The sequence below is a fragment of the Amblyraja radiata genome, chromosome 3, assembly GCF_010909765.2.
Source record: "Amblyraja radiata isolate CabotCenter1 chromosome 3, sAmbRad1.1.pri, whole genome shotgun sequence".
In the NCBI taxonomy this organism is placed as follows: Eukaryota; Metazoa; Chordata; class Chondrichthyes; order Rajiformes; family Rajidae; genus Amblyraja; species Amblyraja radiata.
Window position 1 is genome coordinate 702,485 of NC_045958.1, and position 22,500 is coordinate 724,984.

At 43.7% G+C, this 22,500-nt stretch overlaps 1 protein-coding gene across 4 annotated transcripts in view; it reads right to left on the reverse strand.

Moving 5' to 3' along the window:
• Positions 1–22,500, reverse strand: part of atg10 (autophagy related 10) — a 274,076-nt gene that overhangs the window by 235,584 nt on the left and 15,992 nt on the right. For 3 of the 4 annotated variants that reach the window (XM_033017222.1, XM_033017221.1, XM_033017223.1), the window contains exon 2: positions 2,225–2,347. In XM_033017222.1, the coding sequence (XP_032873113.1) occupies positions 2,225–2,347 (123 nt within the window). Of the gene's footprint in view, positions 1–2,224; positions 2,348–22,225; positions 22,271–22,500 lie in introns of those variants that run through there. The other variant, XM_033017224.1, reaches the window with a different exon arrangement.

The window sequence follows — 22,500 nt, forward strand, 5'->3', positions numbered from 1 at the left end:
ACCATGTATCCTTCATTGAGCTCCTGTGAAAAATAAACATGTGTCATATGGATCTCAATCATAGAAACATAGAAAATGGGTGCAGGAGGAGGCCATTCGGACCTTCGAGCCAGCACCGCCATTCATTGTGATCATGGCTGATCGTCCCCTATCAATAACCCGTGCCTGCCTTCTCCCCATATCCCTTGACTCCACTAGCCCCTAGAGCTCTATCTAACTCTCTCTTAAATCCATCCAGTGACTTGGCCTCCACTGCCCTCTGTGGCAGGGAATTCCATAAATTCACAACTCTCTAGGTGAAAAAGTTTTTTCTCACCTCAGTCTTAAATGACCTCCCCTTTATTCTAAGACTGTGGCCCCTGTGGCCACATTGGGAACATTTTTCCTGCATCTAGCTTGTCCAGTCCTTTTATAATTTTATGTCTTTCTATAAGATCCCCCTCATCCTTCTAAACTCCAGTGAATACAAGCCTAGTCTTTTCAAACTTTCCTCATATGACAGTCCCGCCATCCCAGGGATCAATCTCGTGAACCCATGCTGCACTGCCTCAATCACAAGGATGTCCTTCCTCAAATTAGGAGACCAAAACTGTACACAATACATAGAAACATAGAAAATAGGTGCAGGAGGAGGCCATTCGGACCTTCGAGCCTGCACCGCCATTCAATATGATCATGGCTGATCATCCAACTCAGTATCCTGTACCTGCCTTCTCTCCATACCCCCTGATCCCTTTAGCCACAAGGGCCACATCTAACTCCCTCTTAAATATAGCCAATGAACTGGCCTCAACTACCTTCTGTGGCAGAGAATTCCAGAGATTCACCACTCTCTGTGTGAAAAATGTTTTCCTCATCTCGGTCCTAAAAGATTTCCCCCTTATCCTTAAACTGTGACCCCCCTTGTTCTGGACTTCCCCAACATCGGGAACAATCTTTCAGCATCTAGCCTGTCCAACCCCTTAAGAATTTTGTAAGTTTCTATAAGATCCCCCCTCAATCTTCTAAATTCTAGCGAGAGTACAAGCCGAGTCTATCCAGTCTTTCTTCATATTCCAGATGTGGTCTCACCAGAGCCCTATACAACTGCAGAAGAACCTCTTTACTCCTATACTGAAATCCTCTTGTTATGAAGGCCAACATTAGCTTTCTTCACTGCGGAGTGGGGATGGGGGTTGGTGGCAGAATTGTCAAACTCACCAAGTTCCTCCAGCGATTTGTTTTGTGGTCACTTCACTTTGTGTGCTGCTAATTTCATGAGTGGTTTGAACACTGCACTTCCCTTGGTCAGTAGCTTTGTAGATTATGGTGCTTTGTGCTAATCTGGCATCTTTCCAATTTGGCAAGGGTTTCTATTCCTTTTTAGCCAGAGACTAGACCCACAATACTCAGCATGAGAAATCCAACCCCCCCTCAAATTACCTCCAAGCTTTTTACCAGTTCATTACAGTCTAAGCTTCCAAGTTGTCAATGCCTTTTTCTCAAGAAAAAGATCATTCATTCTCACACTGTAGCAGCCTTGCACATTTTGTACCACTTACATCTTCCTTCAGTTTCCTTTCTTGCAACAGCCTGGTTGCTCTCCCCTTATAACTACGGATTTCCAGATCTGTGACCATCAGTGTAAAGGTCTTCTGCATCCCATCCAGAACTGCATGATGTATTCCATCTTCAATCCATGTACAATGCAGTTCCAATTGGGCCTCATTAAGTCATTGGTTGAAACTTGTTAACTTCAGTTTTACCAGGGCTCATTGAGACCACACTTGGCCAAATACTGCCTTGATGTATCGGGAAGGAACTGCAGATGCTGGTTTACACTGAAGACAGACACAAAATGTTGGAGTAACTCAGCGGGACAGGCAGCATCTCTGGATACCAGGAATGGGTGACGTTTCAGGTCACTGTACTTGAAGAGACAAAAGACTCCAGAAATGTCACCTAGTCCTTCTCTCCAGTGATGTTGCCTGTCCCACTGAGGTACTCCAGCAATTTGCATCTATCTTGATGTCTCATAACTTGCTAAGTGTTCCCATTGCACCATTGGACTAAGGTAGTGACACGGTCTCAAGCCAAGTGGTCCCGTTGAAACCCAAACTAAGAAGTGGAAGAAAAAATTAATGATTATAAAAATCGAAAATTTGAAGGGAATGAAAATAGTTTGGATTTTTCCAAGTTTTATGCCTGATCCAATTTAATTGAAGAATGCCAACTTCCAGCCTACCTTTTGCCTCCACTCCCAGCCATTGGAGATTTTGTCTGAATGTTGAATGAACAATTTACAGAACTGTTGAAATTGCTGCTCTCCCAAACCAATCGATTCATTTTGGTTAACTTTAAGCGACATCTGTAGACAACAAAGAAAACAAAAGATCTTTCGGTAATTTCACACACAGCACAAACAATAACTTCAAATAATCAAAACAGTAGTTGTTCGATTTTCAAGGTTTGGAGGAATAAAGATACTGTGATACAAGCCTCACTGTCACCTGCCTCTCAGCTAACAATGAACAGGTGACAATGATAGCCGTTCCTTGATCAACGTCAGCTTTGATCTGTTGTTTTCACACCTTACTCTTCCATATCTCTAGTCTCCCTCTCCCCCGACTCTCAGTCTGAAGAAGGGTCTCAACCCAAAACGCCACCCATTCCTTCTCTCCAGAGATGCTGCCTGGCCCGCTGAGTTACTCCAGCTTTTTGTGTCTATCTTCAACCACAGTTATATTGCATTTCAAATGACAGTAGCAGAATTAGGCCATTCGGCCCATCAAGTCTATTCCGCCATTCAATCATGGCTGATCTATCTCTCCCTCCTAACCCCATTCTCCTGCCTTCTCCCCACAACACCTGACACCCATAATAATCAAGAATCTATACATGTCTGCCTTAAATATACCCATTGACTTGGCCTCCACACCCTTCTGTGGCAAAGATTTCAACAGATTCATCATCCTCTTGACTAAAGACATCCCTCCTCATCTCCTTCCTAAAGGAACATCCTTTAATTCTGAGGCTATGACCTCTAGTCCTAGACTATCCCACTAGCAGAAACACCCTCTCCACATCCAAGCTATCCAAGCCTTTCCCAACACATTGACACATTTTGAAAAAGTAATCTCCATTGATACAAAGATGAATATGAACGTCCTTTCTGTGTAAAACCTGCAATCTCAAGTAGGTGGCTAGTTTGTAGACAATAGGCAATAGACAATAGGTGCAGGAGTAGGCCATTTGGTCCTTTGAGCCAGCACTGCCATTCAATGTGATCATGGCTGATCATCCACAATCAGTACTCCGTTCCTGCCCTCCCTCCAAATCCTTTAACTCCGCTATCCCTAAGAGCTCTATCTACTCTCTCTTGAAAGTATCCAGAGAACCAGCCTCCACCGCCCTCTGAGGCAGAGAATTCCACAGACTCACAACTGTGTGAAAAAATGTTTCCTCATCTCTGTTCTAAATGGCCTACCCTTATTCTTAAACTGTGGCCCCTGGTTCTGGACTCCCCCAACATTGGGAACATGTTTCCTGCCTCTAGCGTGTCCAAACCCTTAAAATTTTTATATGTTTCAATAAGATTTTTGGACTAGTATCTGGTTAATTTAACTTTGATATTATCTCTGAGACGTCCACTTACATTAGAGTGCATTCTTCAGTGGTGCAAAGAGTTTACTGACATTGCAACACGCAACAGTGTTTGCAGCAGCCATTTACACCTGGCTGAGCTAGATCAGATGGACACAAAATGCTGGAGTAACTCAGCAGGTCATAAGTGATAGGAGCAGAATTACACCATTCAGCCCATCAAGTCATACTGGACTTAGTATACAATACGGGATCACCACAGAACTAACCCTTTGCAGATTACAAGTTTCATCCAGGGCTTCTGGTTCATGTTCATAAGTGATAGGAGCAGAATTAGGCCATTCGGCCCATCAAGTCTACTCCGCCATTCAATCATGGCTGCTCTATCTCTCCCTCCGAACCCCATTCTCATGCCTTCTCCCCATAACCCCCGACACCCGTACTAATCAAGAATCTATCTATCTCTGCCTTAAAAAATATCCGTCCACTTGGCCTCCACAGCCTTCTGTGGCAAAGAATTCCACAGATTCACCACCTTTTGACTAAAGAGGCAGCATCCATCCCGAGCGATCCATAGATCTGTTGTTTCACAAGCAAGAGATTGGTGCATGGAAGTTTACCGAGCTCAGTCTGAGTATCTATTGCCAATCAATTCCAATTAAACTACAAATAACGTCATTTATATCAATAAACTTTCCAAGGGAACAAGGGACAAGTATTTCTCATTTTTGGAATCTCAGGTTGATTCAAGGTAAATTATCAATGAAACTACCTGTCAGAAAGTGAGCTCCATTGAAACTTGGGAGATCTTCCCTTTTTCCTTCTGCAGGCCCCCTGCCATAACCCTCCATGTTGAGCAGGGGAGAGACAAGTTTTTGCCTTCCATCAGGAAGGACTCACTGTGATGGATGTTTATGTGAATTGAATTGTGTTGGTGTGTGTCTTGGTTCTTTTTTTGTATGGCTGCAGAAACCAAATTTCATTTGAACCTAATGTTGATTGATTGATTGATTATACCTTTAATAATCCTTTACAGGAAATTACAGTGCCACGACAGCTTCAAGACAGACATAACACCACACATTTCCTCAAATAGCTTCCATACTTAACAAGTTAAAATACAAGTTAAAATACAAGTTAAAATACAAGTTAAAATACAAGTTAAAATACAATGAATGAAAAAAAGTGCAGTTATTTATGCGCATTATATAACCTTATAGCAGCTGGTATACAAGACTTCCTATGTCTCTCAGTTTTGCACATTGGTGCAATCAGTCTCTGACTGAAGATGCTGCTCTTGATCACCTTCAGGGCATGGAGTGGGTGAGTGGGGTTGGTCATTATTGAACCCAGTTTGTTCAGAGTTCTGGCCTCTGCCACCTGCTGGACCGTTCGTTGCTCAGCCCCGACCACTGAGCCAGCCTTCCTGATCAGCTTGTCCAGTCTGTTTTTGTCCGCTATGCGGGCGCCATCTCCCCAACAGGCCACAGCAAAAAATGTGAGATTCAAATAACAAATAAAAGGCATTGTATTGTATTGTATTGTATGGATAAAATAAAACACAGAACACTGAATGCACACAGACATCCCAGTAGCTTATTTGCAGATGTTATTATTCCTATACGGTTGGAGATTCACAGGATAATTTATCCGAAATAAACATTCATCAACAGGGCCAAACTTTCCAGACACAGGAGTGTATCTAAAACTGTCATTGAAAGTTGGCGTGCAGGTACAGCAGGCAGTGAAGAAAGCTAATGCAATGTTGGCCTTCATAACAAGAGGATTTCAGTATAGGAGTAAAGAGGTTCTTCTGCAGTTGTATAGGGCTCTGGTGAGACCACATCTGGAGTATTGTGTACAGTTTTGGTCTCCTAATTTGAGGAAGGACATCCTTGTGATTGAGGCAGGGCAGCGTAGGTTCACAAGGTTGATCCCTGGGATGGCGGGACTGTCATATGAGGAAAGATTGAAAAGACTAGGCATGTATTCACTGGAGTTTAGAAGGATGGGGGGGGGGGGGGGGAGTTCTCATAGAAACATAAAATTATAAAAGGACTGGACAAGCTAGATGCAGGAAAAATGTTCCCAATGTTAGGTGACTCCATAACCAGGGGCCACAGTCTCAGAATAAATGGGAGGCCATTTAAGACTGAGGTGAGAAAAAAAAATCAACCCAGAGAATTGTGAATTTGTGGAATTCCCTGCCACAGAGGGCAGTGGAGGCCAAGTCACTGGATGGATTTAAGAGAGAGTTAGATAGAGCTCTAGGGGCTAGTGGAGTCAAGTGATATGGGGAGAAGGCAGGCACGGGTTATTGATTGGGGACGATCAGCCATGATCACAATGAATGACGGTGCTAGCTCGAAGGGTCGAATGGCCTCCTCCTGCACCTATTTTCTATGTTTCTATGGTTCTATGTCTAAAACAAAAACACACATTGTAATTACATTTCTGATTCTCCATTGATGAAGTGGGCCCTGGCTCAACAACAAACAAAAATATTCAGGACAACCCTCACCACTAATTCTCCCGTTTCATTCTTCCCTGCATCCATATGAAACAAGGAACTGCAGATGCTGGCTTGTACCAAAGTGAACAAGTCTGAGAAAGGGTTCCGACTGAAACGTCACCTATCCATTTTCTCTGGGGATGCTGCCTGACCTGCTGAATTGCTACAGCATTTTCTGTCTATCTGAAGTTTGGTTACTGAAGATAGTCACAAAATACTGGTGTAATGGGCCTGCCCCACTTAGGCGACTGCCAGCGACTAGGACAATGGAATTCACCAAAGTCAGCACCTGGCCACAACCTACGACAGCCCAAATTGTCGCCACTGTTGGCAAAAAATATTCAACATGTTGAAAATTTTTCGGCAATCACATGTTGTCGCTTACAATATTGCGTAAGTGGGACAGGCCCATTATTTCACGGATCAGGTGGAGTTACTCCAGCACTTTGTGTCTTTCTTCAATATAAACCAGCATCTGCAGTTCCTTCCTACCATAGTTTGGTTATTATTTGGCACAAATCATGTAACGAGTTAGCAGCAGGTCCTATTTCTGAACTATTATAGATGTGCACAACAGATTATCTGGCTTAAATAAAAGAGCTGAGCAAAGATGAACACTGATAGTAACAACTCCTTTCCTTTCACATCAGAGGTGAGTAAAATGCTTACAGCGGTCTCTAATATTTTCGTATCAAAGATGAAATCATCTTTAAGTTTACATCCACAGTGCAGCCAAATCTCAGGGGATACAGTGAAAATGCCGAAGAACATCTCAAACTATGTCATTATTAAGATGCAAATGCAATAATTGCAAGAAACCTCCATATAGCAAATTAAACTTTCAAATAAACTTTCATATTTAATTCAGATTTTACATTAAAAAAATGTTTTATGATATTCTGACAGTGCAACACAACAGTTTTACACACTTATTGTGGCTGTTTTATTACATGTACTTTGCCAAATAATAGGCCAGGAATGTAATTGTACATTGCACTGTTTGTGTGTGTTTTACAACAGGGACATATTGTAAAAGCGATCAGGAAGTTCACAGGTTGTTGCCTGGGCTTCCATGCGAACAACCATGCCAGTACTATTCCCTGGAGATGCACAGTGACACCCACGGCTGTGCAACGCTTCATTGGACACCATATCCAGAAAATTAACTCCCAAATAAATATATGCACATCACCTGCTCTGGCCAAAGCAGGCTTTTGCAATGACTAAAGATAGATGCAGAGAGCTGGAGTATCTCAGCAGGACAGGCAGAATTTCTGGAGAGAAGTAATGGGTGACGTCTCGGGTCAAGACCCGAGTTACTCCAGCTTTTTGTGTCAGTCTTCGGTTTAAACCAGCATCTGCAGTTCCTTCGTACACATTTTGCAATGGCTGTTTAGTTTTGTTTTATTGTCACATGTGCGTGCTATCCAGTCAGTGGAAAGACTATAAGATGGATTACAATCGAGCCGTCTTTGGTGAACAGATACATAGAAACATAGAAAATAGGTGCAGGAGTAGGCCATTCGGCCCTTCGAGCCTGCACCGCCATTCAATATGATCATGGCTGATCATCCAACTCAGTATCCCATCCCTGCCTTCTCTCCATACCCCCTGATCCCTTTAGCCACAAGGGCCACATCTAACTACCTCTTAAATATAGGGGGGTTGCACAAAAGGTCACTGGGTCATAGGGCTCGACGCACGGAGCTGCTAAATCCAACTGGAAGACATCTGTCACTTCCGGTATATGTTATTAATGCTAGAAACGCGTACTTTCCTACCTGTTAAAAACCGCCAAAATGTTGAATTTTTGCGCTGAAAAAATTGTGGGAGTCGGGGTAAGTGTGAGAGACATGTACCCATCTTCAGAATTCCAAACGTGAAGCGAAATGAAGGTATAGAAAAGCGAGAACTGAAGGGACAACAGCAGCTAAAGTGCTTGGTAAACATTGAAAATATTGGGAATTATCGCGTTTGCTCACTGCATTTTATCAAGTAAGGCATTATTTGTGTTTTTTCTTGATTCCTTTGGTATCTAAAAAGTCTCAGAAGTGATAAATCTGGCTGTAAATTTTTCTTCAGATGCGTTTTCATTTTGTATGCAAAACCCACGAGAACCATGGGCGATTAAAAAAAATTACAGCCAGATTTTTCACTTCTGAAACTTTTTAGATGCCAAAGGAATCAAGAAAAAACACAAATAATGCCTTAGTTGATGAAATGCAGTGAGCAAACGGCCAATGTTCGCCAAGCACTCTGGCTGTTGTTGTCCCTTCAGCTCTCGCTTCTCTACCGTCATTTCTCCTCACTTTTGGAATTCTGAAGTATGCTAAATGTCTCACACGCTTATCGCGATTTCCATAATTATTTACAGCGCAAAAATTGACAATTTCAGCGGGTTTTAACGGGCCCGCTACGCTGGGAGCAATGGTAAATGCCTACCTGCAGTTCATCGCGTGTAATCCACTTGGAGTAGCTTAGCAACAATACGGGTCATGGGTCATGACCCGACTGCCGTGAAACCTCCCTATAGCCAATGAACTGGCCTCAACTACCTTCTGTGGCAGAGAATTCCACAGATTCACCACTCTCTGTGTGAAAAATGTTTTTCTCAACTCGGTCCTAAATGATTTGCCACTTATCCTTAAACTGTGACCCTTAGTTCTGAACTTCCCCAACATCGGGAATAATCTTCCTGCATCTAGCCTGTCCTACCCCTTAAGAATTTTGTAAGTGTACAGGATAAAGGGAATAAAGTTTGATGCAAGTTAAAGCCCAGTAAAGTCAGATTATAGATAGTACAAAGGTCACCAATGAGGTAGATGGTTGGTCAGGACTGCTCTCTAGTTGGTGATAGGATGGTTCAGTTGCCTGATTACAGCTGTTAGATTCTGTTGTCTTTTAGTCACCCTTCCATAGTATCCTCTTTACTACGAAATTATAAACTGAAAATAGGCACAAAATGCTGGAGTAACTCAACGGGACAGGCAGCCTGAAGAAGGATCCCAACCGAAACGTCACCCATTCCTTCTCTCAAGTTTAAGTTCACATTTATTGCCACATGCACCAATTAGTGTTCAGTGGACTTTGATTTACCATGCAGCCATACAAACAAAAGAGTACAATACACAATAGAATCTAACATGAAGATCCACCACAGTGGAATCAACATTCTTCACTGTTGTGGAAGGCAATAACTTTGTCAGTCTTCCTCCTTTGTTCATCCGTGGTCAGGGCCATGAACCCTCCGCAGTCGCCGCTACGGATGGCCCGATGTACAGGCCCTCTCGTCGGGATGCTCGAAACTCCAACGTCGGGACGGACAGACACTCGAAGTTCCGAATCGGACGCTTCCAAACGGAGACCGCGGCTTCAGTATGTTATAGGCTGCAGACCGGCGGTCGGAGCTCTTAAAGTCCACGCCGTGCCCACGGCTAGAAGCTCGGCAGACCGCGGCTTCAGGATGTTGTAGTCCGCGGAGCACTTCTTCTAGCGATCCCCGGCAAGGGATCGCCCGGCTCCGCGATGGAAAGTTCGCGCTGCGCCCGCTGCTGACGCTCTGGACCCGACTCCGGGAAAGGCCGCAACAATCCAAGTTGTTGGGCCACGAAATGCAACCAGGAGAAAAGTCGCATTCCACCGAGGTAAGTGACTAAAAATGTTTCCCCCAATTCCCGCACCCCCCCCCCCCCCCCCCCCCACACACACACTAAAACACACTTAAACACAATTTTAGACATACTAAAAACAAAAACTGCTTGCTCGCGGTGCCACCCGTCCACTCCAGAGATGCTGTCTGTCCCGCTGAGTTACTCCAGCATTGTGTGTCTATCTTCGGTTTAAACCAGCATCTGCACTTCCTTCCTACAAATTATAAACTAACCTTTTTGTTTCAGAGTACTCGACCTTCACATTTGTTTACGCAACAAGCTGATCTTGAAATCCATCTCCTTTACATTGAACATAGAAGTAGGTGCGAGAGTAGACCACCAGGTCCGTCGAGCCCGCACCGCCATTCGCTCATGGCTGAACACTAAACAGACACACTTACCCACAAACAGTAGACACAAGACACAGAACACAAGACACTACCCTCCCTTTATACCGCTATCACCCTCTCCACCCCAAAAACCTCATGATCTCCTGGGGGAGGCAAAAAACGGATAAAAACCCAGGTCCAATTCGGGAAAAAAAATCCGGGAAATTCCTCTCCGACCCCAATCTAGGCGATCGACACTGTCCCAGGAGATCACTCAGGTCTTACTATACTAACCATACCTAGGTCCATATCCCTGCCCTCTCCCCGTAGCCCCTTATCCCCTTGGGCAGCTAAAAACCATCTATTTTAGTCTTAAATATATTTAAAGTTCTGCTTCCACTGCTCCCTGGGGCAGTGAATTCCATAAATTAACCACCCTCTGGGTGAAGAAGTTCTTCCTCATCTCAGTTTGTAAAAGAGCCCCCTCATTCCAGGAACGTATTCGGTGCATTTTATGTTCAAATCTGACTTTCCTAACTAATATGTAAAGTCCCCTCTGAAGGTCATCATTCTAGTAGTAAGTAGAAATATCGACCAGATATCAAAAACATATAGAAAGTTCCATCTCGTCCACACAGCCAAATTGGATCAGCCAGCTCCCCACAAAAGTACATAACATTATTTTGCATTTTTACCTTCAACAATTATTTCAGCTTCTTTACCTTAAAAAAAGGTTTAAAAAAAACGATTTCTCCCTGCACACTCAGGTGTCAATTTGTTATACGTTGTGGATTAAAATTGTTACTGCTTTCCCTTTAAAGTTCAGAAGCACTGCACCCTTGCATCAACTAGGCGGGCGGGCGACCCAGGCGGGGGCGATGCCTTTGCCTGGGTCGCCGCGCTGGAGCTCCGGTGAGCTGAAGACCGCCGATAAAAACATCACGGAGCTGCGGGTCTGCGGAGCGGGCAGCTGCGGGCGGCGGCGCTGACTTCAACATCTGGAGCCTGGGATCTCTCGATGAGATCGCCAGTGGTGGAGCTCCAGCCGTCGCGGCCTTGTTGGCTTCGGAAGCCGCGGTCTCCGGTAAGGAAGCGGCCGTTCCAGGTGTCCCTAGCCGCTGAGAGGACTCTCCCGACGCCGGAGCACCATCTCCCGGCGAGAACGGCCTGGAACATCGGTCCTCCATAGAGGCAACTGTGGAGGCCTCAATTGGCCCGACTATGGGTGAACTGGGGATGGGGACTGGACATTGTGCCTTCCCCCATAATGGTAACCATTGTGGAGGGATGTTTCTATGTTAAAGATCCTTATTGTTCCGTTTCCAAGATGGCTGCCGGAAGCGAGAGTGAACTCTGGCGCGATTAGGTGCCGCTGCTCTCTCTTTGAATTGTGTCTTTGAATTGTGTATTGTTGATGTCTTTACTATTTATTAATTATTTTTTTTGTCGTTATTTTTTGTTTTGTTTCATTCCGCTTACATGTTTTGTATTCTGTTTACTAAATTTTGTAAGGTGTCCTTGAGAGTCTTGAAAGGCGCCCATAAATAAAATTTATTATTATTAACTAGACCTAACCCAACTTTTTTATTTAATGAAAAACTAACACCATCTAGAACCAGCTACGCAATTCAAAAAGGGAGGTGATGCAGCCACTGATCGTACAGATATGTGGAGCCAATCTGACATGAAGACTCGGTCTCTTGCCTGTCAAACGGAACGCAACAATGAAACAGCTGGCGTACGGCACTTGCTCCAAAACCAGCCGAAACGCAGCAACGTCCAAGAAAATCACCAAGCAACAGTCTTTGCACATTTTCCTCAAGTAGTAGTGATTTAGCAAATATTTAGAATGTAGTGGGGGCTTTTATTTACGCTTCCTTTGGAATGTTAAAATGTGAACTACCGACCCAGGTCAAACTCCCTGCACCCTGTAAACAACTTGCAAAAGCGAAAATTATTCGTTTTTCATTAATTTTTTGTTATGATACCCAAAATAAACAAGTACTTTAGACTTCAATAGCTCAATAAAGCAACATTCACGTTAGCTTTGATAATTAGGCATCGACAATGTTCATTCTCTCATGCCAGTTTCTCCTTCCTCACAGAGGAATATTGCTCATCAGATTTATTACCCTTCCCACAGTCCTCCCACCCACCGTGTTTCTAACTCCCCTTTCCCTTCTTCAGGGTTTTGGCTCGAAGAAGGGTTTCGGCCCGAAACGTTGCCTATTTCCTTCGCTCCATAGATGCTGCTGCACCCGCTGAGTTTCTCCAGCACTTTTGTCTACCTTGGATCAACATATCATTGGGAATATATTAAGCTTTTATCCGAATGAGGATAGAAATATATTTTTAAATATATTAAGTTTACTAATAATCATGACATTATTGGAGAATGTGAACTTTGCTATTTTATGGTTACCTTTAAAGGAAGAATCCGGTTACCAAATAAGAAGTTAAAAGCACAACAGTAGTACAAGTAGAGGATTTCTTGGAATGTATGTGGGATAATTTTCTAAACCAACATGTAGAGGAACCAACGAGAGAGCAGGTTATTCTAGACTGGGTATTGAGTAATGAGGAAGGGTTAGTTAGCAGTCTTGTTGTACGTGGCCCCTTGGGCAAGAATGACCATAATATGGTTGAGTTCTTCATTAGGATGGAGAGTGACATAATTAATTCAGAAACAAGGGTTTTGAACTTAAAGAAAGGTAACTTTGAGGGTATGAGACGTGAATTGGCCAAGATAGACTGGCAATTGATTCTTAAAGGGTTGACGGTGCATATGCAATGGAAGGCATTTAAAGGCTGCATGGATGAACTACAACAATTGTTCACCCCAGTTTGGCAAAAGAATAAATCAGGGAAGGTAGTGCATCCGTGGATAACAAGGGAAATCAGGGATAGTATCAAAACAAAAGATGAAGCATACAAATTAGCCAAAAAAGCAGCCTACCAGAGGACTGGGAGAAATTCAGAGTCCAGCAGAGGAGGACAAAGGGCTTAATTAGGAAAGGGAAAATAGATTATGAAAGAAAACTGGCAGGGAACATAAAAACTGACTGCAAAGGTTTTTATAGATATGTGAAGAGAAAGAGATTAGTTAAAACAAATGTAGGTCCCTTGCAGTCAGAAACAGGTGAATTGATCATAGAGAACAAGGACATGGCAGACCAATTGAATAACTACTTTGGTTCTGTTTTCACTAAGGAAGACTTATATAATCTGCTGAAAATAGCAGGGGACCGGGGGTCAAATGAGATGGAGGAACTGAGTGAAATCCAGGTTAGCCGGGAAGTGGTGTTAGGTAAATTGAATGGATTAAAGGCCGATAAATCCCCAGGCTGCATCCCAGAGTACTTAAGGAAGTATCCCCAGAAATAGTGGATGCATTAGTTTCTCGAGTAGATTCTGGAGTAGTTCCTGAGGATTGGAGGGTAGCTAATGTAACCCCACTTTTTAAAAAGGGAGGGAGAGAGAAAATGGGGAAGTGCAGACCAGTTAGTCTAACATCGGTAGTGGGGAAACTGCTAGAGTCAGTTATTAAAGATGGGATAGCAGCACATTTGGAAAGTGGTGAAATCATTGGACAAAGTCAGCATGGATTTATGAAAGGTAAATCATGTCTGACGAATCTTATAGAATTTTTCGAGGATGTAACTAGTAGAGTGGATAAGGGAGAACCAGTGGATGTGTTATATCTGGACTTTCAGAAGGCTTTCGACAAGGTCCCACATAAGAGATTAGTATACAAACTTAAAGCACACGGTATTGGGGGTTCAGTATTGATGTGGATAGAGAACTGGCTGGCAGACAGGAAGTAAAGAGTAGGAGTAAACGGGTCCTTTTCACAATGGCAGGCAGTGACTAGTGGGGTACCGCAAGGCTCAGTACTGGGACCCCAGCTATTTACAATATATATTAATGATTTGGACGAGGGAATTGAATGCAAAATCTCCAAGTTTGCAGATGACATGAAGCTGGGGGGCAGTGTTAGCTGTGAGGAGGATGCTAGGAGGCTGCAAGGTGACTTGGATAGGCTGGGTGAGTGGGCAAATGCTTGGCAGATGCAGTTTAATGTGGATAAATGTGAGGTTATCCACTTTGGTGGCAAAAACAGGAAAGTAGACTATTAACTGAATGGTGGCCAATTAGGAAAAGGGGAGATGCAGCGAGACCTGGGTGTCATGGTACACCAGTCATTGAAAGTAGGCATGCAGGTGCAGCAGGCAGTGAAGAAAGCGAATGGTATGTTAGCATTCATAGCAAAAAGATTTGAGTATAGGTGCAGGGAGGTTCTACTGCAGTTGTACAGGGTCTTGGTGAGACCACATCTGGAGTATTGCGTACAGTTTTGGTCTCCTAATCTGAGGAAGGACATTCTTGCCATAGAGGGAGTACAGAGAAGGTTCACCAGACTGATTCCTGGGATGTCAGGACTTTCATATGAAGAAAGACTGGATAGACTTGGCTTGTACTCGCTAGAATTTAGAAGATTGAGGGGGGACCTTATAGAAACTTACAAAATTCTTAAGGGGTTGGACAGGCTAGATGCAGGAAGATTGTTCCCGATGTTGGGGAAGTCCAGAACAAGGGGCACAGTTTAAGGATAAAGGGGAAATATTTTACGACTGAGATGAGAAAAACATTTTTTACACAGACAGTGGTGAATCTCTGGAATTCTCTGCCACAGAAGGTAGTTGAGGCCAGTTCATTGGCTATATTTAAGAGGGAGTTGTGGCCCTTGTGGCTAAAGGGATCAGGGGATATGGAGAGAAGACAGGTACAGGATACTGAGTTGGATGATCAGCCATGATCATAATGGCCTACTCCTGCACCTATTTTCTATGTTTCTATGTTTCTATGTAAGTACAATTTCCACCATCAAGTAGATAAGTTAAAACGGAAAATCTTGACATATCTTGTAAAGGGAACCTAAGTTTCTTTCTATAATAATTTGGCACGTTAATAAAACAGTAATGGTTTCATTATTCCTTGAAAATGAATAGGCCACAAGCCTTCTGCCAATTTTACTCAACAAATAACACACAAGAACAGCCCAAGGTGGCTTCACTGGCAGTTTTTAATTCCCCACATGATTACAGACAGCTACAACACAAAAATACTTTTAGCCTGTTATATCTGACAAACGTCTTTTCCCTCTTTAGCTATCCGCCCAAAGTGCACCAACCTGCTTCAAAAAAACCTCAGTCTGAAGAAGGGTCTCAACCCAAAACGTCACCCACACCTTCTCTCCAGAGATGCTAAGTTACTCCAGCATTTTGTGTCTATCTTCGGTGTAAACAAGCAACTTGTATTCCTTCCTACACATGAAACAAGCAACTAGTTCCCTGCTGGAAGAACAAAATTCCACAAACATTTCCCAAAACACATCAAAACATTAATATGCTACAAACGTTTGTCTCAACCTATGCATGTTTTATTTTGTAAAGATATCAAGTTCTTTACTGCACCAAATCCATTCCACTTAACAAGTGCAAGAAAGTAGTTCACCACAGAGAGACAAAATAAAGAGGTAATTTTTGAAACGATACTCTGGTCTTTTTTTAAAGAATTGTTACCCAATGGAAAGCTGCTCAATGAAGCATGCATGTCTCATGCTCCAGAAAGACTTCTATAAAAGGATGCAAATTGCTTATTTTAATCTCAGAATAGAGGGTCTTAAAGCTGCACGGTGGCGCAGCAGCAGAGTTGCTGCCTTATAGCACCAGAAACCCGGGCTCAATCCTGACTATGGGTGCTGTCTGTGATCTGCGTGGGTTTTCTCCGGGGTCTCTGGTTTCATCCCACACTCCAAAGACGTAGAGTTTGTCTGTTAAGTGGCTAGGTATACGCGTAAATTGTCCCTAGTGTTGGATCACTTTAATGTGCGGGGATCGCTGGTCAGCACAGACTCTGTGGGCCGAAGGGCCTGTTTCCACGCCGTATCTCTAAACTAAAGTAAAATAATTGATCTCACAGCTAATCGGTACACAAGTAATGACCTGAAGAAGCATTAAGCCAGGAAGCAGAGCTAGTAACTCCTCCTGAGAAGTTTCAAGCTCTATTGCGATTCAAAATGATTTGCTGCTGTCCCCCTTGGGAGAAACCGGTATCATTCACAGTTTCTTGATTAAATAAATGGGCGTTTTGTTTTAGCATTTTTGCAAAATAACAAAATGAGTTGGAGCAAGAGAAACTTTGAGAACAAGTGCAGTATATTCTACAATGACTGCAGTTACGTTATTTATATTTAGGCTGTTTCCAAATACTACAGCAGATCAATTCCATTGCACTTTGTAGCAGTTCCCTCAATCTTGAAAACATGCATTATTCAACCAATATTACATCGCAGACATGATATAGTTTTGCAGCTATTTTGTGAATATGATGGATTTTTAGAAGCAGGCACGATGATGGACTTTTCACAATGAACTTCAGACACTCAGGGTATAGATTAGACTGCGTAGTGTGTAAAATGGATGATGTTTAATTGGCAATCAATTTTAAATGAAAGAAAGGCTTTCCATGATATAAACACCAGGAGTATTATAAATCACTGATTCACAATCACCATTGCAAAAGGAAAATTACTCACTATGGTACTTTATTTGTCACTTGTACCAATGTACAGAAATTCATTATCGTATACATTTCAGTACAAGTATCACTACACATAAGCATTTTTGCAACTATTGTTGCAACTATACAGTACTAGACTAAGTGGGACCCGTTGGGTCCCATGTTCACACGGGAGGGCTGGTCCCCCAACGCAATATTCCACCTCTCCACCAATTCCAATTTTGGTGGCCAGTGGGGGGGGGGGGGGGGGGGGGGGGCGAGCTTTCTGGAGCACTAGTATGGGTATTGTGGGCTGAAGGGACTGGTTTCGAATGGGCTAGTATGGACATTGTGGGCCAAATGGATTCTTGGGATGGCAGCTCAGTCACTCAAGCCTGATGTGCTGGCAGCTCACTCACGGCTGGTGGGCTAGCAGTTGACTCATGGCTATTCCTTGAAATACCACCAAGCAGGGTGCAAGGCTACCAAATTCAAATGCAGTTCCCTACCATTTCAAGCAGGGTGCAAGGCCACCGAATTCAAGTGCAGTTTCCGACCACTTCAAGCAGGGTGCAGGGCTACCGAACTCAAGTGCGGTTTCCGGCCACTTCAAGCAGGGTGCAGGGCCACCGAACGCTAGTGCTGTTTCATGCCACTTCAAGCAGGGTGCAAGACAAGCAAATTAAAGTACAGTTTCATACCACTTCATGCAGGGTGCAAGGCCACCACCAACAACCATTTGCAGTGCAGCATTTCAAAGTAACCACCACCAACAACCATTTGCAGTGCAGCACTTCAAACCAACCACATTTTCATTTTCAAACCACATTAAGGGCACTCACAGTTGAGTAGACGTTCAGTGTTATTCCCAGCTCAGAGAGACGTGACCCTCTCACTTCCTCCTTCTTGCAGAGACTGACTGAGGCACAACACTTCCGGGTTTTATTGTCCCTCCCCCCCTCCCAGCAGCAAGGGCAGCAGAGAGAATCTCAACATTTTTTAAACATTAATAACTCTTTTATTATTAATCGATGGGAAAAATCCTCTTGTCCTGCGCTGCGGAGGGGGGCTCTGAGTAAGATGGCCAGAAATCACAGCCATAAGTGGCAGCGTTTTTGTTAAAATCATGAAACAGAAAAACAGGAAGTGGTCAAGATCAGACTTTTAGTAATATATAGATTAAAATATGAAGGAAAGAACTCTGATATTAAATCTCCCTCATGTTCTTTTTTGTTAATTTAGTTTAGTTTAGAGATACAGCGTGGAGACAGGCACTTCGGCCCACCGGGTCCATGCCAACCAGCAATCTCCGCACACTAAAGGGCCTGTCCTACTTGGGTGTCATTTTGTGAATCCCAAAATACTGGGGCGCAGCGCGCGACCGTGCATCACTGCCTAAGCCACCACGTCTCACCCCGCGCCACAACGCGCGCGTGACGCGTAAATGATATGGCGTCGTGACGCGTAAATGACGTTGTGACGCGTAAATAACACACAAATAACGCCCAAATGGGACAAGCCCTTAATGCTACACACACTAGGGACAATTTACATTTATACCAAGCCAATTAACCTACAAACCTGTACGTCTTTGGAGTGTGGGAGGAAACCGAAATCTTGGAGAAACCCCACGCAGGTCACGGGGAGAACGTACAAAATCCGTACAGACAGCACCCGTAGTTGGGATCGAACCTGGGTCTCCAGAACTGCAAGAAAGCGCTGTAAGGCAGCAACTACAACTTTGCCACCATGCCGCCCATAATATGCACTACAGCACCACCTCCTTTTGAGAGAATCAACTGTAAATAGTTTTATGCGATGAAGTTCATCTTACAATGCAAACGAGAATACTTGCTCTCCCCACAACAACTTGCTAAGAAAAAGACTTTGGTTACGGAGAATAACAAGCACTTTCTCATTTTCATTAAAAGGGTTATTTTCACTCCACCTACATTATGCATCCCAGATCGTTAGGTGACCCAAAACTTCATAGGTTCCCTGTCCAAAGGAAGCAGAATATGGTTTTCATTTGTTATAGAATTTAGAGCGGAGCTACCTAATAAAGCATACCAGCATTCCTACTCTAAATATAATGGGTAATGAATCAATTCATTCCTCAGCATCTGTTGAAAACCACTGGCTCAGACTTCAGCAAATACTACAGACTATCAAATCTTGCCTAAATGGAAAGTTTACTTAGCTGTGTACCACTGCTGTTGTTTAAAGTTGACTGCAGTAAACGGTTTATCAAATTAAAGTCAAACCTCCAATGATCTGGCAAGTTCAGGGCTTTGGTGCTGCCATATTTTCAGGATTATTTTCAGAATATTACTTAAATTAATCCATCAACATACTTTAATTTACCCCTTGTAAAGATGTAAAGCAATATTACAATACATTTTCTAATGAATCGATGTAGTTGAAATAGAGCTGGGGCCCCTGTGAATGGAAAGTGAGCATTGCAAACATCACATTGCAGGCCAGGATTTCCAAAGAGCCAGACAGCAGATTGTCAGTGATTTTCTGTAACAGTTTAAAGTACTTCCTGCTCCCCACACAATGCACAAATTCTTTCAAAGTCAGCATGGATTTATGAAAGGTAAATCATGTCTGACGAATCTTATAGAATTTTTCGAGGATGTGGATAAGGGAGAACCAGTGGATGTGTTATATCTGGACTTTCAGAAGGCTTTCGACAAGGTCCCACATAAGAGATTAGTATACAAACTTAAAGCACACGGTATTGGGGGTTCAGTATTGATGTGGATAGAGAACTGGCTGACAAACAGGAAGCAAAGAGTAGGAGTAAACGGGTCCTTTTCAGAATGGCAGGCAGTGACTAGTGGGGTACCGCAAGGCTCAGTGCTGGGACCCCAGCTATTCACAATATATATTAATGATTTGGACGAGGGAATTGAATGCAACATCTCCAAATTTGCGGATGACACGAAGCTGGGGGGCAGTGTTAGCTGTGTGGAGGATGCTAGGAGGCTGCAAGGTGACTTGGATAGGCTGGGTGAGTGGGCAAATGCATGGCAGATGCAGTATAATGTGGATAAATGTGAGGTTATCCACTTTGGTGGCAAAAACAGGAAAGTAGGCTATTATCTGAATGGTGGCCGATTAGGAAAGGGGGAGATGCAACGAGACCTGGGTGTCATGGTACACCAGTCATTAAAAGTAGGCATGCAGGTGCAGCAGGCAGTGAAGAAGGTGAATGGTATGTTAGCTTTCATAGCAAAAGGATTTGAGTATAGGAGCAGGGAGGTTCTACTGCAGTTGTACAGGGTCTTGGTGAGACCACACCTGGAGTATTGCGTACAGTTTTGGTCTCCTAATCTGAGGAAAGACATTCTTGCCATAGAGGGAGTACAGAGAAGGTTCACCAGACTGATTCCTGGGATGTCAGGACTTTCATATGAAAAAAGACTGGATAGACTCGGTTTGTACTCGCTAGAATTTAGAAGATTGAGGGGGGATCTTATAGAAACTTACAAAATTCTTAAGGGGTTGGACAGGCTAGATGCAGGAAGATTGTTTCCGATGTTGGGGAAGTCCAGAACAAGGGGTCACAGTTTAAGGATAAGGGGGAAATCTTTTAGGACCTAGATGAGGAAAACATTTTTCACACAGAGAGTGGTGAATCTCTGGAATTCTCTGTCACAGAAGGTAGTTGAGGCCAGTTCATTGGCTGTATTTAAGAGGGAGTTAGATGTGGCCCTTGTGGCTAATGGGATCAGGGGGTATGGAGAGAAGGCAGGTACAGGATACTGAGTTGGATGATCAGCCATGATCATATTGAATGGCGGTGCAGGCTCGAAGGGCCGAATGGCCTACTCCTGCACCTATTTTCTATGTTTCTATGTTTCTATGTTTCACCTCCAAGAGGGATCCTTGCAGCAGTGAAACAAGTTAACTCTTGAATTTGAGAGTACTTTTTACAACATATCTGTTCACCAGTTTGAGTGGGGTCAAGGTCGCGGCCCTGTTTCCATCAATCTTTCCACCACCACGCATAAGGAGCGACAAGACAGACACCATTGTATGCAGATGCCGAGAAATGTGTTCAACTTTGGCTGAACAACTTCTAATCTTGCGTGTGGACTCAATAAGAAGAAGAAGACCAGTTTGAGTTGGTTCCACTTGTAGGAAAGGAATCAAAATCCTGAAGTCATTGAGCTCGGGTGCCAGAGAGTGATACAGTGTGGAAACAGGCCCTTCGGCCCAACTTGCCCGCACTGGCCAACAAGTCCCAGCTACACTAGACCCACCTACCGGCGTTTGGTCCATATCCCTCTAAACCTGTCCTATCCATGTACCTGTCTAAATGTTTCTTAAACATTACAATAGTCCCAGCCTCAACTGCCTCCTCTGGTAGCTCGTTCCATGCGCCCACCACCCTTTGTGTGAAAAAGTTACCCCTCAGATTCGTATTAAATCTTTTCCCCTCAACTTAAACCCTCGATTCACCCATTCTGTAAAAGAGGCTCCGTGTTCTACCCGATTTATTCCGCTCATGATTTTATGACAATCGTAAAAATACATTCCATTGCTAAGTTTTAAACAATCACTTGGACTGTTCCGAGTGAAATTCAATTCTGAAATCAACACAATGAGAAATGAAAGAGGTGACCTATAGCATTTGGAGGCAGCAGCTGACTTTACAGGGTCACGTCACAGATTAAAGGAGCCTGATAAAACTTTGTTGAAGGTGCAGATGAGGTTGATCAGAATGCTGCGTGGATTAGAGGAGAGGTTGAACAAACTTGGATTATTTTCTCCAGAGCGCTGGAGGCTGAGGAGAGGCCTGATAGAAAGAATCTTCTACCCAGTGTGGAAATGTCAAAGACTAAGGGGCATAGCTTTAAGGTGAGAGGGTCAAAGTATGAAGATGATGTGCGGGACAAGTTTATTTTTAAGCGGGGAGGGGTGGGTGCCTGGAACATACTGCCAGGGGTGATGGTGGAGGCAGATATGATAAGAGGCATTTGAGAGGCTCTTGGTATGTATATGGATTTGCAGGGAATGGGGGGGCGTGGGGGGGGGGGGGGGGGGGGGGGGATGGTGAGAGATATGGATCATGTGCAAGCAGAGATGAGTTTACTTCAGAGGAACAACATGGAAACAAGCTCGAGCCCATCATCCGCGCCGACCAACAATCACCCCGTACACTAGTTCTATTCTACACCGTAGCGACAATTTACTGATTGAAGTCAATCAATCTACAAATTTGAAGTGTGGGAGGAAACCCGATCACCCAAAGAAAACCCACATGGAGGTCACAGGGAGAAAGTACTAACTCCGTACAGACAGCGCCCGTAGTCAGGGTCAAACCCGTGTCTCTGGCACGGTAAGGCAGCAACTTTATCGCTGTGCCGCCTTTAACTTGGCATCATGTTCAACACACTGTGGGCTAAATGGCCTGTTCCTGTAATATACTCTTCAATTTCTATCTTCTATAGTTTCTACATAGACAGCAGTGTCAAACAGCCAGCAGTGCTTCATGCTATCATTCTATAAAACTTTGCTGAGATTATTGGTACGAGACCACAGTCGCTGCGACCACCATGATGGCAACTTTGTAAACTTACTTGACCCTCCTTTAGAAAAGTTGCTTACAGTTTTACTGCATTCCTCTATCTGCATCAAGAGCTGACCAAGAACTGGGAACCTTCCAGCAGATTCCACTCAAGAGTCTTGCAGTCGACACAATGAATTTAGGAAAACTACTCAGGGTGCAACAGGCATCATCACATTTACGGGTACTAAACACCTACATATGCAACATTCCCACTGAATGAAACAGGCATGGATATGTCAAAGATAGGCACAAAATGCTGGAGTAACTCAGCGGGACAGGCAGCAT